This window comes from Lichenostomus cassidix, chromosome 5 (genome assembly GCF_008360975.1).
Source record: "Lichenostomus cassidix isolate B80296 chromosome 5, HeHo_3.0, whole genome shotgun sequence".
NCBI classification, from domain to species: domain Eukaryota; kingdom Metazoa; phylum Chordata; class Aves; order Passeriformes; family Meliphagidae; genus Lichenostomus; species Lichenostomus cassidix.
This window is the reverse complement of record NC_139486.1, coordinates 39,608,327-39,627,524: the sequence shown is the minus strand read 5'-3', so window position 1 is coordinate 39,627,524 and position 19,198 is coordinate 39,608,327. Positions and strand designations below refer to the sequence as shown.

At 33.9% G+C, this 19,198-nt stretch overlaps 1 protein-coding gene across 4 annotated transcripts in view; it reads right to left on the bottom strand.

The window, feature by feature from the left end:
• Positions 1-3,738: 3,738 nt before the first annotated feature.
• FUT8 (fucosyltransferase 8) overlaps positions 3,739-19,198 on the bottom strand; it is a 99,993-nt gene continuing 84,533 nt past the window's right edge. For all 4 annotated transcript variants that reach the window (XM_085062595.1, XM_085062594.1, XM_085062596.1 and 1 more), the window contains 4 exons: positions 16,229-16,475; positions 14,878-15,054; positions 8,441-8,591; positions 3,739-4,695 (listed from right to left, as the gene is read on the bottom strand). In XM_085062595.1, the coding sequence (XP_084918721.1) occupies positions 4,378-4,695; positions 8,441-8,591; positions 14,878-15,054; positions 16,229-16,475 (893 nt within the window). In that variant the 3' untranslated portion in view covers positions 3,739-4,377. The remainder of the gene's footprint in view (positions 4,696-8,440; positions 8,592-14,877; positions 15,055-16,228; positions 16,476-19,198) is intronic.

Sequence of the window (19,198 nt, the reverse complement as noted above, 5' to 3'; positions counted from 1 at the left end):
AAACAACCTTTTGAGCCCCTTGACAACCTGCTCCCAGGTGACCAAAACAGGAGTGAGACTGTAATATAATAACAATCCGAATATGACCATGATGTTTATACATGACTGGGACTCATCGTAGGCAAAACCAAAAGGAGGGTTGAAAATTCAACATACTTCTGGCAAATAGAAGAATGATTTCACTGGCAGAGGTCCTTAACCCAGTACTGAAATGTTTATTTGTGGCTTTTGACTTGATATAGCAACTCAAATTAAAAGCACACTATCATGTCTTATTAGACTCTCTCTCCCTTCCATCTCCCAAATTAAGCAAATTATTTTTATCTGGATTCCTCAGTCTCATCAGAGATTACATTGTGAAGAAACTAATGACCTGGAAATACCGAGTTCAATTCACTGTTTTGAAAAGGTTCCAAGTGGTAGGTACTATTCCACTAGCATGAAGAAAAATCTCCCTCCCCCCATCAAGAATTTGTCATGAAAATTTTCCACTTATTTTCTATTATGTTCCTAGCTCAGAGCACCCTTATTTTACAACTGCATACCAAAGAAATATAAAACCCATTATGAAGGGAATATTTACACTGTGAATATTTCTCTGTAAAAAAGGTATCAGTTTTCCTTTCTGAAAACTGGTAAAGGAGAAAAATCTTTCTGTTTTCCTAAAGTTTTCCTAAAATTCAGCGACGGAGTAAACAAAAGACTTATCTGAAGGTAAACATTTAAAAATATGCAAAAGCTTTGAACTAAAACATCATCCTTCATGAAGAAATCTGTAATACTCAGCAGTTCACATGGGCAGAATGTTGGTAGAGACAGCTTGTAAATCCCACGCATTTGACCGTGGGCTGGGCTGAAAATCAAGGACAGAACTGACGTTGGTTGTACATCAATGTCACAGAAGACCAGTTAGCTGAACTACTCAGAATAAATTTCTTAGCTTCCAAGCAGCAGGTAAAGCATGAAGTTCCCAGAGACTATATTTACCTGGCAAGTAAGATTTTAGAGAGAATGTGACAGTGATAATGTAAAATAGCAAAGAACAAAGGAGTGCTGTTCATATTGTGTTTTACATACGCAGCATTCATACGCACAATCGCACCAATCGTTCTTAGAGAGGAACAATTTAAATAAACAGCAGCTGTTTAAGAAGGTAGGAAGGCTCACTGTTTTACGAATACCAGAGAAGGTGGTTTGGTATGAGGCAAAACAATTCCAAGACTAGATTGTTGCAGAGCTTCAAGGTAAACAGAACAAATGTGATGTATGCTTGCTTCCTTGCAAGCGTTCTGGCTACTACCTTAATGAGTTCACAGCCTTCAAAAGATTCAGCTTTCTCACAAGTAATTAAGACAAAATTTTTATTTCCTATTATTTCACTTTTCTGTGAGCTTCAATAAAAATCTGGGAGTTTCTTTTCCATGTACCCATGGATCCTTCCATATTACCTGGACTCCACTGCACAGAGAATAAAGTTTTGAATATTCATTTTGTTTAATATAAAACAAATTTGGTTTAAATGTACCAATGTCCCAGAACTGCACGACATAATTAACTGGTAGTCTTAAAGGAAACAAATCTCTAGAAACAGATGCATCTAGCAAACAGGGTATTGCTAGATTTCTTCCTCTGAAAAGTACTGAATTTTAAGCACTAGAGGACCATATGATGCTGGGGAATAAGATCATAGCATCTACATTAGTATATTTCTGAATTATTAGCAGCAATGCTATAATTTTGTATCATATCATGATCATTTTGTCAAAGATGATGACATATTTACTCCTTAGGTACTTATAACATGTAAGGAGGCATGTGCAGCTTGCCAATATTTTGTCAGCTAGTCTGCTGAGAAATTGACACATTATATAGGTACAGCTTCTACACCATCAGTGTTTTCAGTTCTCTCATTACCACACCAGAAGATCTGCTCTTGCCTTTAGGCTCCTCTTAGATGTTCTGTTCTTGATCTTCTTCAGCTGTATTTTCAACTGAGTTACCTGACTATGGAAAAATTCTCATGTTAATTTATTTATGAATACTATTTCTGAATCACACTCTAAGAAATGAGCTAGAAATGATGGGCTCTGAAGCTGTAAGTAAATAGCTTAAAAATGAAAACATTTTCAAAATCTATAAATATCAAATAGCTAATGCAGTATTTGTGGAGAAATAATTAACTAGTTTTTCCAAAAAATAAAATGCATTGACTTAGTTGTTGAGGAAGAAATGTTCATGGGTTTCAATTTTTTTTTTAAGTTCAAAAGGAAAGTAGTAGTAGTTTTTTATGTACAATTCAAAATAAAATAAAAGTTATAATTTAGCCTACATTTTTATCTCTGAAATACCACATTTGCCTGAATTAGTGGAAAATTCATCAGCATCACTTAGACAGGAAACTAACATAAAGCTGCTTCCTCAGCAGTTTCAAAATACAGAAACACCAGTTGACTCCAGGCACCTTTTGTCACAGAAATTCATCATCTTTAACACTTCCTGGCCACTCTTACTAATTTCCCATTACCCTTCAATCAGTCTTTAAATGTCATTTGGTATCTATGCTCATTTTTACTGATATGTCTATTTAACACTATGGTCAATGTATCTTTTTTTCCTCCAGAGTTTTTCAACTTTGATTTTGTTATTCTTTTTCAAGACACAAAATGGTTTTTCAGTTGAAGAACACCTTACTGGAGGGGATCTACAGGATCAGTCCTGCAAGTAATGTCAGAGAAGACTACTTTGTAATTCCTTCACATACCAATCCAGTTCCATCTCACCACTATTTCTGTTGGAATCCTGCTGCTGAACTGCACACTGGCAGAGCTTTCTTTTGGTTTTCAGCCTAAAACTTATTCATGGTCAAGTGCATCCATTCATTATGTTAACACTGCCCTTGGTCTATTCATAAACATAATTAACTATACTTTTGCTTTGCTAAGGTCAACGAGCCATGCTTTTTAAATCTTTATTCATGTAGCATCTTCCCAGTCTCTAAACAGTAAACATTTTCTGCACTTCCAGTAATCCAGACTGGATTGCACTAGAATCTATAAAATGCTATTAATATTCTTTTTATTTGGAAACAATCTCTTGTTATCTTCAATATTATATACACATATACACACAACCATCAAATCTATGAATTATTTTGTAAAATTGTTTTGTAAATTATCTCTTTTCTTAATAGAGAGCTGACTAGCAACAGATTTCAAAACACTAAGAATTACTAACAATCTTATGACATGCATAAAAATTCATCCTTGTATATTTTCTTGGAACCTACTATTTTTGGGTAAGCTGTTAGATTTTCTTTAAAGTAGTCCAGACTGACAGGCTCTATAAATGGGATAACCTGAAGTATTTTACTTAAAAGTAATGACATTCAATGCCAAAATGCTAAGTGGCCATTTATAATACCCTAAACCCTGAATTATTTTCAGAAGAGAAACAGAATAGGCAAGAAATAGTGTTAGAGGGTAACTGTAAGTAATTTAGCCACTGAGGTAATCCTGCTGTTACCTACTGTCCACAAAGCTGAGCAGCACTGTGCCCCTACACAACCATTGTACTACAGAACTGTTTTAAAATTCAATGAAACTCCAGCTACTTTTTCCTTCTTTTGTAGATTTTGTGTTGTTTTTTTTCAATCAAAGGCAATGTCCAGAAATTATCAGTACTCAAGCATCTGTTCATGGCATTGTGTACAAAAGTTCCTAAAAGACAGTGACTACTGTATTGTTGAATGTAACCTTTATTTTATTAATGATGAGAAGTAATCAATGGAATGCTAAAAAAAAAACCCCAAAGTTGTAAAGAAATCTAGTCTGAAATCTGAATCTGTTGTTTGAAGCAAGTTCAGTGGTCACGATAACACCAGATGGAAGTTGACTCTTGCCCATTGTGAAATAGGCATGGCTCTTCTAAAAAGGTCACAAACTTTTCAAATAGAGGCACCATGTTTTAAATTTTGCACATACAAAAGATGTTCATGTCACTCAAATTACACAATGTGGCAGTGTTATAAGTCTGAACATTATTGTCAATTAATGGCGGAGAAAAGAGCCCAAAGCTCACGTAAGACTAATGACTGGGACAACTCCTGAAAAGAGACAAAAAGTATAAAACAACAGCTTTCCTGTTGTACGTGGGTTTGTGTGTGCATGTGTGAGAGTGCATGTAACAAAAATGTTTAAGTTCAAATCATAGCCCATCCACTTGTTCTCAGCTTCTTATCCAGTTTCATTGCAAAGGCTTTGATTTTAACCGCATGATAAAATGCAAATTCAAATCCCATAGAAACCAACAGTTAGAGTGTTGTTGACTGGTTTGAACCAGTCAAAATTGAGAATTACTGTTGAATGTCTTCCTTTTAATCTACTTGTCAGCCTCTGGGTATGTAGGATACTTGACTGTCTCAATTTTCTCCTTAACTTTATAGGATGGGTACAGGCCTGTTCTTCCTAATTTCCTATTGATGCCTTTTGAATAACCATCCCAGTGGTTTCCAGCTACTCCAATTATATCTCCAGGTTCCATAGGAATTTCATCAGCAGTTCGTGGATGATGAGGATAAATAGCAATCTGATTGTGAGCATTCTGTCCCCCAAAGTAGTAGATATCATCCAAAGAATGGAAATATGCTGAAGCATCTGGATGCAACGTCTGCATAATTTCATAGGCAACTCGACAGACCTTAGAAATAAAAACAGAAGTAATTAATATTGTGTGTGACTGAAATATACCACAGAAATCAACAACCAATGTATAGAAATATTTCCCAAGAAGATCAGGTGCTGGAATGTCCAGGTAAAAAAAAACAAAACAAAAAACCAACTCCTGGACCAACCAAAAATAGCCTCCAAAATAATCAAAACCCAAATCAACCAACCAACCAAAAAAAAAAAACCAAAAAAAACCCCACAAAAAAAGAAAAAAAACCAAACCACCCCCCCAAAAAAAAATCCCACAAAAAACCACACCACCATAAAAACTACAGAATCTCTGCACATTAACTAATAAAAAGCATTAAGTTTTGTAGAATCTGAGGCCTCTGGTGATCAGATTTGATAAACAACTAAATAAACAGATAAATAATTAGTACAGTCTACTCCTCGGTATAAAATGAAAACATCTACATAAACACTAGCAATTCTGCTTTTTAAAACAAATGATCTGTAGCCTATAAAATGTAAAAGCAAGTTAGTTTTTTTTTTCTACTACTACTACTACTAAAACTGTATTTTACTTCCCTCTGAACCTTCAGAATTTACATTTTCAAAATTTATCCTGTAATAATGAGGCCTTTTCTTTTTTTACTTTTCTAAAGTTTAAATTTTCACAACCAAACAAGGTTGTGAAAGAGTTTAAAATGCTGTTCATTTTAGAACAGTGACAGACTTTTGACTGTCGGAAACTTAGAAGTAAATCAAAGTGAATTCTATGAAGACATTAATTACACTGGTGAGAAGAAAGATGCATTTTTACTTGTCATTGTAACCCATTTTATGAATAGAATTTTCTTCAGACTGAACACAGGTTCCCACATCAGAATTATGTTATATTTCTCACAGTTGACAGGAATACAAAAAGCTACCACTATTTAAAAAAAAAAACTCTTTTCAACAACTGGCTAGAAAGCTCTTCTCTGCCAAGTGTCCAACTTGGCTACTGTGGCTTTTCTGATTTCTGATCTCCATTGCTGTATCTTTCTCTGATTTTTCCTAAGTTTGATAAAGGTTGATTAACAATACAGGAGAATTCTTCAATATGAAGAAGCATTTGAGCTTTTCATAATTTTCAGTCTATGTTAATATATAAAGCTTGATTTTACTTTTATTTTCTCCCTTTGAAGGTACAGTGAATAGAACTTTGATCAGTGAAACTAGATGTATTTGTACTTTCTCAGCTCCTTTGAGAGAGGCATTTGCTTTAAAAATGTAATAGGTTTCCTTTTATCCCTCTGCATCTGAACTTTAAAATAACTTTTCAGAAGTACCTTTCAGAAGATGAGGCTGAAGTTAATTATTCCTAAGTACCTGTTACACACCATAATATAAAACCAAGTTTGATTACCCATATATTTGTAAAAATCTGTTTATTTTATAGCTTCTGTAACTGTTTTTGTTTTGTTCTCTGCATGTGTGTGTACCCCAGGAAGAGGATACACACAATACACACTACTAAAGATTTTAGATCTTTTCAGTAGAAATGCTTTTAGCAAGTGTGTCCTGCATATCTGACACAAAACATTCAACATCTCCTCTCAGCAACTCTTTTATTTGGAGCACCAAACCTGAGTAACTAAACTGTAATCTGTTGAGGACAGCAGGCAAAATATCCACATGCAGAAATATAGCTAAAGCCAGCCTCCCATTTTTCATTCCCAGACCCATTTGTTCTGCAGTGTGTATACTTACATGAACAAAGAAAAATACAAAGACTAATAAATTCTGTAAATAAGTGAAGTTTTGAAGAAAAATACATCGGAGGCAGCTATGATTTCATCTAAATGAAGACTTAAGAGACAAAAAGAATCTTTGTTTTAATGTGCAATCTTAATTCCACTACTGTTTTATGATTTGTGTAACTACCACGTGGCTTTTCTAGAAAATTATCTATTCTTCAGCTTATACCAGTGATCTTTTCATTTCAGCACCATAAAACCCAATTAATACAGGGGAATTTCTGATTCTATTCAGGTATACTGTCATTTTCTCTTAATACCTCTGCAATGAAGTTTAGACTCTTTTTGACAAAATGCCAAAAAAGTCACCATCAAATGGATTAATGAGAAAGTTCAAAATCACACTGGAGATAAATCAGAATGCATTTTTAACCGTACTTTCTCTTCATATGTGTTGGACAAGAAGGTCATTAACAGCCTTATTTTGCTTACCCTCAATGCCAAAGTATCAAATGGTTTATTTAATCGATGAAAGGACAGGCATAGCAATTCAAATGTTAGAGACCAGAGAATCAAATTTTAAACCCATAAAAAAAAACTATATGAATAGTGGGAAAACTTGCCACAGACCTTAGAGAAACCCAATATATGAAGATTCTGTAGAGATGCACATTGCGGCATGCCCAGAAAAACTGGTATTAAATTATTTTTAAGGAGTTTGAATTATTAAAGCACAAGAAATTGCCCAGAATAAATTAAGTAAATTCCTGGACCAAATTCATAGTCCAGCTATTGACAGTAACAGTCTAATATCGTATTTCCTATACTTCAGTTTTCTGCACCTCTGGAAAACCAAATGTCTTATCCAATAAACAAGTCTATTGTCAAATGCATGGTGAAACAGAATGAGAGCTGAGCTCAAAGACACTATGTACCACGAAGATGCCCTCAAAGGGGGTTGCACCAAATGCCCTCCAGAGGTCCTGATCAACCTGTACCACCTTTAACTGCATTGATGTATTTTAAACATATATTCTTCTTTCAAAATTACTCCAACACTTGAAATTCAATTACAATATATTCTGTTCAAGCCATTTTCAGCTATATTCAAACAATGTTTATACCCAGGGTTTTATTTAAAGCAAACATTTGTCACCTTTAACACAGCCATCTGAACATAATAACAGCAGAAAATGTTATAGATTTTCATTAAGTTTTTATCCAAGACCATATAATTCTTCCTCCAGACTATGAACTGTCTCTACACCAATGCACGTGTGACATTTAAGACATACAGCCACAGGTTTCAGCTCTTTCACTATGATATACATTCAGTGGATGTATTCAGCTAAATCAAACATTATTATTAAATGGGATGGCTCCTTACAGCTCTTCTTAGTGAGGATTTTTGCTTTGCATTTCACTCATGTCTTAGGTCTGAAATAGCCTATATTAATAACTTAAATGTGCTATAAATTCTCATTCTCTGCACAGGATGTAATGAATGGTAAATAAAGTGTATGAACAAGCATGATTGAGGGATAAGAGGCTTTTCTATACTTTTTGTAGTTTTGCTGTCTTCTTGCTATGGCAATTTTATTAAGACTTCTGCCTGTCAAGGTAAATATATCACTGTATTGACCATATATTAATATTCATAATAATATTATGCTTGTTACCTATTTGTCATTACAGTGTAGCAGAAAATTTACATTTGAGGCTGTGGAAAACATTTAGTTTTTAAGTGAATTTTAACTTTTGAGTTTTGTGTCCACTTCCATTTAGCAGTACAATCACATGTGATTGTGTCACCTAAGGGAGTAATGACAACAGCAAGTAAAAAACATTCAATCTGACAAATCACATCTTGCCACAGGTGAATTACATGGGTCAGCATATTAGTCACAAAATACTGCTTGGTGACTTTTTGCTCTGCTTGTAATCTAAAAAGAGATTTTTATAGCAGAAGCTTGAAGAAAACTAAGATTTAGATCTGGAACATACAATCCACATTGTGTCTGCATTGCACTTTACCTGGGATGAAAAGGTACAGACCAGGAAGTCTGCCTGAGACAAAAAGTGAATATCCAGAATGACACCTCTTAGGGAGTTCTCAGTGTATCGGTTGTGGAGTCCTGCTGACCAGGATATGGAGTTATCACTGATAAATTCATAATTGGGATACCTGTGAAAATACAATACACAGTTAATAGCAAAATCTTGGTCTATTTATTTTTATTTTTTTAAAAAGCACTATCTCTGCTGCAAGATAGGGTTGCTAATTTGTTTTGAGTCTCTGCTTTACAGGAAATTAATTACAATTTTGCTGTACCCTCTAGAATGTTACTGCTGCCTCCAAGCATGCCCACTTTAGCTAAAAGAAAGCTAAATAAAAAGATGCTGCAAGTCTGTCTGATAGGTAACAAAGTAGAAGAAGAGAAAGAAATATCAGGAAGTATATACCACATTCTGCTAGTGATGCTGATTTTAGATTAAATAGACCACTTAGTTTTCTCTACTGCTAAATAAGATATGGGAATCTGACTTTACTAGACTAAATTTATTACCATACTATTAGCAACTGATTTGAAGACTGTGCAAAAAAATCCGTCACCTGTAAAAGGGATGTATTAAATAAACGAATGTAAACTAACAAAAAGAAAAAAAAAGTCTTTCACAGTTTGTAAGGCCATATGGAGAACAAATTTTTCAATTCACTCGTCAAAAGGAAATAAATGTCAAATTCCCTGCCAAAACACTTCTCTTGACTTATTACACAAAAAAAATAGTACTACTTTAGGTCAAAATATTTTATTTGAAATATAAAACCTTGTTTTATATTATTTTAAAAATAAAATATTTTATCATGTAACAATAACTTAAAAATTTTTTAAAATCCTTTTAAAACATATTGAAAAATAATGGTCTATCTCAAAAAATTTACATTTCTGTACTTCATTACTGAACTGAAATTTGAAAGAAACTGTGAAAAGCAGCACAAATTAATTACATTTTCAGTCAGTCTCCTACCAGACACAATTATTATAGATGTAACAAAGGTGGTAACTACACTGCTGTTACACAATAATTATATCTCAATCGTGAAATGCAACTCACATAACTAACTAGCCAACTACAAAATTTCAACTACATGGCTAATTATAAAACTAAACTATATAAAAACTTTTTTTTTCCAATTTACAACTTGATTGCAACTATAAATCAATACATTACATAAGAGAGCAAAGCAGCTAATATAACATTTGTAAGAACATGCCTAATTTATTGCATTTTAAAGTTAAAAATATGTACAAACTGTCTTCGAAAGTGAAGTGGACAAATGTAGCTGGTTTTGTGACCACCAAATCAACTAATTTATCCCAAGAGCAAATAAAAAAACTGTATGGAAAATGCAATATTTGATGTCAAATGTTTGGGACAACTTTAAAGGGTGTACCTGATCATGAATGTCTGGGAAAGTTCCTATTACATGAAAAACAAGGAAAAACAAAATAAGGAAGAGAAGGTGGGAAGCATTATTGGAACAACTGATAATACCCTTCTAAGGAATTACAAAAGCATATGAAGCTATAAATAGTTTTTTCAGCAAGAACTCTTTCACAATTTTAATTTTATTTCTAATCTTTTTGTGTCTAACATTTTTTGTCAATATTTAACCAGCTCTCAAAACACAACAGATGACATCACAATATTTGTGACACGTTCTATTCCAATGTCCACTGTGTTAATCATATTGGTTTGGTTTTTTTTAAAGGAAAAATGCAGACCAAAAGGAAGTATATCATACTCTACTCTGAGAACTAGCTCAGAAACAGAGATAAGCATCAGTCTTAATCTCAGTGAAACAGTTCTGAGTGGAGCAACACAAAGAATATTTAACAGAAGACAGAATTTCTAGGGATAACTGACATGGTAAAGATATTTTCACACCTCTTTGCAAGTTCTTGGTATCAGGAATACCACTAAAATTAATCACTTCCTTCAGACTTAAAAAATCAGAATCCACATGCTGAGCAGACACAAAAGAACTTTTCTTGAAGAATCTGATTTCTTACTAGCAAAATATCACTTTAATAACTTTAAGGAATGAAGCACAAGGGAAAAATTGTCATAGTGAATCTGGTAAAAAACAAAAGGTCAAAATTATCTACACATCTTTTTAAGCATACATTTAAAATGTTCTCCTTCTTTCCTTTATTCTGAAAACAGTAGTTGAGATGCTTTTAGATCTGGTCTTCAATTCCATTTTTTAAAGTTTATCCATATTCATCTAACCAATGGTTTCAGAGCCCACCCTTCAAAACAGTGATCAAAGTTTGTAGTTTACCTACTCACACGTTTAAGTTTTCAAACAAGCACTTGTATGCTGTCTCCCACACACAATGCTACATTCATGCTTGGGAAAAGTGGTTTATTTTAATAGCAAAATAGCAGCCATACTCAGTGTGACCAAAGAATCTTCTTGCTTGCTATCCTGTCTCCAACACAGGCTGAAAGCAGAGCAGAAAGAAATATATAGAAAAAGGCCAGGTGCACACTGCTCTCAAGCTGTACGTGGCCCACTGACTTCCTGCATCAGGTGAAGTTCAATTCTCCTTCCCACTCACTACAGTGCTTTAGATTCTATTTCAAGCTATTCTTGCCACAATGACTGCAAAGAATAAAGAAAATGAAACTACCAAAGTTCTACAGTTAGCTCTTGCTTCCTTCCATTCCTTTTTCCATCTGTATTTATATTATGATTAATGTAATGCTTACATTGTAAGCTTTTGGGGAATTTTTTTTCTTTTTAAGTAGAACTTAGGCACAATCCTATTATTAGGATTCCTGAATGTGTAGGAAATGAATCATACCTAATAACATGTCATATTCTTACTGACAGAATCACCTAAACATGACATTGTGCAGGATGCCTTCCAGCTTTACTCTCATTCTCTTCTCTGAAACAGGAAAGGCTGTGAATCATGGCACTGTTTAAGTTGGAAAAGACCTTTAAGGCCATTGAGTCCAACCCCAAACCTAGCACTGCCAAGTCCACCATAAACCATGTCCCTAAAGAGCCACATCTACATGACTTTTAAATATCTCCAATGACAGTGGCATTACACTTCCTTGGGCAGACTGCTCCAAGATAAAACCAAACACTGCTCTGTTTTCTTTGTATTAGACTACATACATGTAAGTGTATCCCTTCCACATGTCTATAAATAATACCCAGCTGTCGAATAGGTTCTTGAAACCTATGTACAGGCCAGGAAGGATTTTAACTTTTTTTCCCCTCTTATGAGAAAGGGAAAACAAGAAATAAAAAAAAGGTGGGAACAAGAGAGTTAAAAATCTTTCCTTCCTGCACCTAACAGCCTCAGATAAGGATACAAATCAAGTACAGTTATGGGACTATTTCAAGTTTCTGTTGGTTTCAGAAGCTGATCAACTAGCTGTGTAACTATAGCTCATCACCACAGGTGCAAAGCAGGGCAAGTCCCAGGCTCCTGTACTCAACTGCTGGGCCTCTGAAAGTGTCCAGAACAGGCAGTGAAAATTTTCTTCCCTCTGAAAGAAGATTGTGAGTGTATGTGTAAACAGACTGAGTAAGAAATATTGTGTTTTCTCAGGTCTTGCTCTAAAAAAAAATTGGAAAATATATGAGCTGTTCATCAGATTCTAGCACTTTGAAGCACTGCTGAATTCTATATATAAGGCACACTATGAGTTGGGGGGTGAGGAGGGTTAGCCAGACTACAGATTGTGAACAGGGAGAAAAGGCATTAACCTGATACTGTGGAAGTAAACAAACAGTTAAAAGAAAAGGAGAAAAAAGAAAATACAGTTGACTTTACAGGAAAATATTCTGGAAGAAAGAATGTGATTTGCTGAACTTTTGTGCTCATGCACAAGAGAAAGACACCTAAATAGATTCATATACAAAACAGAAATATATTAAATATGGTTTCTTAAGAATTTATGTACATATTCATCTGTATATTTTTGAAAACCTTAAAGAGTGAAGATACTGTAAGTAGTATTATAGACTAGAAATACATATACTAGATATTCTAAAATTTGCCTTTGAAAACTATTAAATCTGCCAAAGAAAAAGCAATTCACACTGTCCCTAAAACATCACTAATATAAAGAAAATACCATGACCGCAGCTTAACAGAAGCTGTGAAATGCTTTAATTCCCTGATCATTACAGTTGTTGAACTCTCAACCATGCTACTCTCCACTAAAGTTGTTCTACATCATCCTGATTCTGAAAATGTATCACTTCTTTCCTTCTTCTGGAAATAGAACCCAAACACTCTACAAACTGCAGTGGTAGTGACTGCACTATCTTTACTACTGTACTTGCAGTTGGTAGACATCTGACTGCAAGGGAAGTCTCTGAAACCTAAGTCAAAACATTTCTGTTTTCATGACTATGAATAGTTTAAAATATTCCCCTTGATAGAAACAACATGCCTATTCATGTGAATGTTGGGTAAATTTTCTTTGCTTAAATGCCAACGCTGTTTGACAGCCAGTCAGTCTCATGTAGAGAGATACAGTATCTAGTACTTACTAATATTATTGCACCAAATAATGAATGCAACATAAGCTACTGCAATGTGACAGCTGTTTCTATCAAAGCTTGGTAGCTCAATGTGACTAGAACATTTTTGTCAGAAGTGTAAACTAATTTATAGCTGATTTCACAAGAAGACGAAGAAAAGCGTCTTTACTGCCAAAACATGACCTTAACCTGCCTTCAGATGCTATTAAATGCCCAAACATCAAATTGCATCCTGCCTTCTGTGAAATCACAGGAAGTTTCAAATGCCTTCCACTGAAGGCATCTGAAGCTGCAAGCAAGAGTAGAGTGAAAGTAACTTCGGAAATTATGTTTCAGTGTAAGCTGTGACCTGAAAACTCAGCAGTAACACATAAAAAAAACCTCTTCCCTACTTACAGATTCCATGCCTTTTATGAAGAAAACATATAAAAATAATGCTGTAATACTGAGCTGTATCTTACCATATAAAAGTAAAATTGTGATTTGAAAAGGAGTTACAATTCTTAATTAAATTTAGTACTGTTTTACTGAAAAGGTTACAATTCCACAATTAGCTTTTGTTTCTATTGAAAACTTGATATGTTTACATAGGAGAGCATCTCATTATTATTCACAAAGAATGCTAAGGTTGGAAAGTTAAACAAAAATAAAAATGCATAACTAAGATTGTTATATCAATATTGAATTCTGTTGTGTTGCAAACAGTTATTAAAGTTATTTAGGACAATATAATGAATTAAATATTATAACCTCAATTTTGTATTACCTGTCTTTTCATTGTTCAGATTTACACTTTAAATGCTATGTTATAATTGTTTCTGCTATTGTTCTTGCCTCTACACATAAAAAAAAGGAAGGATTGGGTTGCCATCATCTGGAGTTGTGCTTTTTCATTTAGGTTTTATAAAACACCATAATTTTAAACCACAACTTTTTATAGCTATGAAAGAAAAACAGAAACAGCACAGTTGAAATAGGCTGGTTTTCAATGCTGTAGAAAATTCTTCTACTACAAAATAACATTTTCTGCTTACCTTGCATATGCCTAAGAAAATCAGTTATCTAGTATGTTATCTTATATATCTTTCCAAGAATGTCACCAAGAATAAAACAGTTGGAAAATTTGCCCCTATTGAGTTGCCTGGATTTTAAAAAGTATTAATAAATTAATCAGAAGAATTAATTTACAAGGAAATACAGGCCAGATAGGAGTAAATGAATGTTTACTGTGTATTGATGTTCTAGAGAGCTACAAGAGAACACAGAGCAAAAAAAAGGGACAAAGACACTATAACAAGTTGAGAATACCACACATTTTAATTGTCCTTATAATTTTAAAGACTAAATTATTCAACATGTAGGGTAAAAGTCTTTGATGTTATCAATACAGAACTCCTTCTGAAAGAGGGAAGAGCTTCATCAGAAGCTTTTCAACTCACTTATAAAAATTCCTCTGGCAACTGTTCACAGAGAGGTAGTTTTTGGACAGGTGATACTTCTTAATATATTAACCCGTTCTTACAATATTCCTAAGTATTTTATTTTTAATATGTATGTATGTTCAATAAGAATTTCTGTGTGTTAATTATTTATATGTATATTGTTTGTATTTACCTTCCTCCTACAGCATTGGTTTGTTTCTACATAGTCACAGATATCGCGCTCAACTCTTCTAGATTTTTAACATCAAGCTTTGAAAAGCATACTTGGGACAAAAAAAAAAATCCCAAAAAAGCATACCTCAGAGAAAAGTCAAAATCACTGGAAAATGAAATGCAACCTTAACTGAATAAAGGATGAAAAGAAAATTTACTAAAACTTGTGTGCACAATAGTCAGAAATCCTAAAGCTAACCGGAAGGAAGGAACTGTAATAGAAACATAATTCATCTTACTTGGATTTTGCCTCTTGCAACAATGAAGGGTCATCTGTAGCCAAGTACACTCTTTTTTTATCAACATGCATCCTGCGAGCCAGAAGCTCAAAGCGCTCTTCAACGTGCACCATGTACTCCTCAATGGGGTGAAACGCTGCCTCTGTCCCTACTTTGTCTGTCCTTCGGACGTGAACACTGGAAAAAGGTAGAAACTAGGAATTACATTTATAAATGCTGTACATGCTTTAGCAAACGGAATTTAAAACTGAATCCCTACATAAAATAGGGAAGGATTAAAACTCATCCATGTCCATCAATGCTGACAACATGATGTTAGCTGTCAGTCTGTTCTCAAAAGCAATATAATAATCTCACAAGGAAGGCAAAGGGTAACCGAAAGAAAGGAATGAAGGATATGGAATTATAGCATATAAGGTGGCATTCCTTTTGTGTGCAAGATTAAATTATCCATTGTAGATAGACAATGCTTGATCAATACAAGTCAAGAAGAAAATAGGAATATTTGCATCATATAATGCATAGTTGATTGAATTACGGTAGTTACTAAAGGATTTTTTTTACCTCCTTGAAACATAACAAATCTTCAGATACAGCAGTGGTGACATGCCCTACCGACTCAACGGTCAAAAGCCAACTAACATTTGGACAAACCTATTGTGTACTCCTAGAAAAAGAAAGTTTAAGGACTGAAGGAAAATTCTGGCAAAGGAAGCAGACTCCAGCACAGCAGCAGCAACATTTTTCAGGCTACATGATAGCAAAACCTTTCTCCCACAAGCTGCTCTTTACTGGTCATAGGTGTCTTTCTTCCTTCTCCCCATATCTGCCCACATAGACCTCTCCAGTTCATGAAAGCAAATTCAACTGTGAAAACACCAGCAGGGAAGGCAAAGGCAAATACCATGTTCATATATAGCTAGTGATAAAATCAGTTGTGAATTGTGGCACATAAAATGTAGGCTTAGCCTTTTTCCCTCAAATGTAAAAGCTATAGGCACTTGGAAAGAAGACTCAGACAGTAAAATGTCTGGAATACAAGCTGTAAGGCAATTACATTAATGAAATTCTTTATTACTAGATGTGGAAGGATATGTTAAAAAACTTTCTATTGAGCTGCCTTTTATATATCTGTCCAAGTACAGGTAGGCAAGTGTGCTTCAAGAAGTACTTGTAATCAACCTGTATTATGCAGTTAAAAAAAAAAAGAGCTCCATCTAGAAATCACTCTCTCTCACCCCGAAGTACTTGAGACTCTTGGATTATCATCATAAAACATTTCTTCCTGAACAGGAATCACTAAAAACACATATTAAAGCACAGACAGTTAGAAAGAAAACTAAATACCCACCCAATCACTGGATGTTTGAAACCAAGTTTCCTTGTGGCTTCCTCTATTTCTTTTTCTAGCCAAGGCTGTGGTCGAATCAAGTATTTCACAAACTGTGAGACCCACCACACTGCAGGATCCCCATGTACACGAATTAGTCTATCAGCCAAGTCTTCAGGGACAGCCAAGGGCAAATAAGGTGGCCGTGGATGTAAGCTGTCAACAATGGGAAGTTCCACCACCTGAACATCCTTATCATTAGCCTCACCTGTTTTAAAATACATACTAAGATGAGTCAAGTAGTTTACATTATTAATAAGCTTTACCATCGGCAAATAATATCCAAACATATAAAATAATCTGAATCTTCAATTTCAAAAGGACTACCTAGCACTTGCTCTACTTTTTCAAAACAGCATTACCAAATCGAAAAAAGGTCATAGTTTTAGACTAGATTTATACATTAATTGTATCTAACAATTCACTCAAGTAGAACAAAATTGAAGGTCCTTGAATTCTTAGCAGCTGGTAGTTAATAAAATATAAAATGTACTCCTGTTTATAAATTTTATATATACAACTTTTTATATACAACTATACCAATTTTTATATACAATTATACAATTACTGTCTGTTAAGGCTTATCTGGACAGATTGGTTATCTAAAACGTCTAAAATTCAGTGACTTGTTTAAAAATTAAACAAGAAATATTTTAAGGCACAAGAAATTGTTAAATAACTACAGCTCTGCTGCTCTTTTGAACACATTTTATTGCAGTAAATTTCAGCATTTCAGACATCATTATAACCACTGAATTAGCTACTCTGCTGTTTGAAGAGGAGAAAGAGAATTCCTGTCTTCAAGAACTTAAACTATGAAAGAGCAAATTAAATAGAGCAGGGAAAACACAAGCAGTGTATAAGCATGTGATATACATACAGGTAAGAATCTGTTATGTGTTAAATACTAACTACAGTAGAATATACAGATGGCTTAGATGGGACTTTAATTCAAGGCTTAATACCCACTAAACATCTTTTAAGAGTTTTTCCAAATTACACAACACAACTGTCTGCATAATTGATAATTCAAAGTTATGTTCATATACTGAAATAAATTATAATGCATGACAACATAAAACAAAGCATTACAGTTTTAAAGCATTGAACATTTCAGCTAATATTTCTATTGTGCTCATTTCATCTAAAACAATGTTTTCATTGTCTGCAGTATTTACAGGCAAAGATGGTTAGTTCTCCCTTTAGTGCTCACCAGGAAAGCTCAGCCAGGAAAGAAAAATGCTTTAAACATAAGCAAATCCAACTCATATAACTGTTGATGAGCAAGTAAATATTAATACTGAAAAAATCCATTCAGGGAAGGAATAACGAGTTTAAGAGTTTAAGAACAGTTAAAGATCCAAAGGTTAGAACAATTTCGCAAAACTGGTCAAAATTCTGCAGTAACTCTCTGAGATGTGATTAATTAAATAAGGAATGTTTGTTATGCTCAGGTATATTTTCAATTCATTTTTACCCAATTTGGAAATCTGTCTTCTGAGATGTATCTATATGTCAATATTTCATCACTTCACTGTACACCATCACTGTAAAGGGATTCTTTAGAAGAATTTCTCGTACTACAGGTATGGATGATACTTTATAATTCAAGAAGCCAATTCATATTTTTACCATCTATTATATCATACTCACTGGAAAAGATTTAATAAAAGTTCATAAATTTAGTAAAAATGAGCATTTGAGAATTTAAATCTTCTGGATAATACTTTATTAGTATGACTTCAGAAAGCTGCAATAAAGAAAAGCAGCATGAAGCCAGGAAAGTGCTAAATCTGGTGCAGATGTGAAGTATCAGGAAAAAGTTTAGACAAGAAATGTTTAGCTTGGGAATAGCATGAAAGAATGCTTGAGGTTCCACCCTTTTTATCTTTTCGCCCTCAACTGAGAATGGGAGAAGAAACAGGGTGGCAAAAGAAACAGCAGCAACCTTAGTCAAGAGGAAAAAGAAAAGACTTCAATCTTAAGTTAGAAAAGGAAATTCAATGCACAGTTTTTGAAGGGAAAAAGTGGAGATGCAAAGGTGCATACAAAAAGGTGGATTTTTATTAGGTACAGTATCTCTGACAAGCTTTGAAACTTTATCACTGAATAAATATGTTGGTCTGTAAAGACAGTAATTTGAAAAATCTTGCTATTGATAAAGTTGATTGAGCAATCTGACCTACTATTTGACATTCCTACCCTGAAAAGAACTCAATACATTGTTCCATCCTATTTAAAGGATAAGAGTGTGCTTCTAAAAATTTCCACAGGCTGTCTTAAGGCTTTGAAGGAAATGAGATTGGCCAGAAATAACCAGGAAAACTCTCAGCATATAAAGCAAATTATATTAAAATATACCAAAATCACAGAATATCAAAGAAGATTGTGAAAAAAGAATCAGATTTCAGCTTTCAACTCTATGTGATACGTTGTTTGAATGTTAATGAAGTCACAAGACTTGCTGCAAATCAAACTCAGAAACAAACAAAATGTATTTCATTAATGAAAAACAATTAGATTGTTCAAAATTAACTACTAGATTGAGCGTAACAAGTGCTCTTTCAGATACAAAAAAACTGCTTTTTGAGAAGGAGCTAAAAATACAGTTATTTCACAGAGATTAAGAGTTCCTTACTTTGTAAAACTACACAAATATGATACCCAACAAGGGAAGTATTACTAAAGATATGGGAACAATCACAACCACAGATCAAGGAATACGTTGATATTATAATTAGACATTTTGAAACAGTTACAGAAGCCCCTCATGCTTCAGGACTGTTAAGAGCTACTGTTAGCAAAATAATTCTGACACACCCAGTGTTGTGTTGAAACAAAGCATATAGCTGTCTTTAAAAAAAATTATACATCAAATCATAAATATGGCCATGGCTATCCTATATAGGATTGTATTACCTATATTATCAT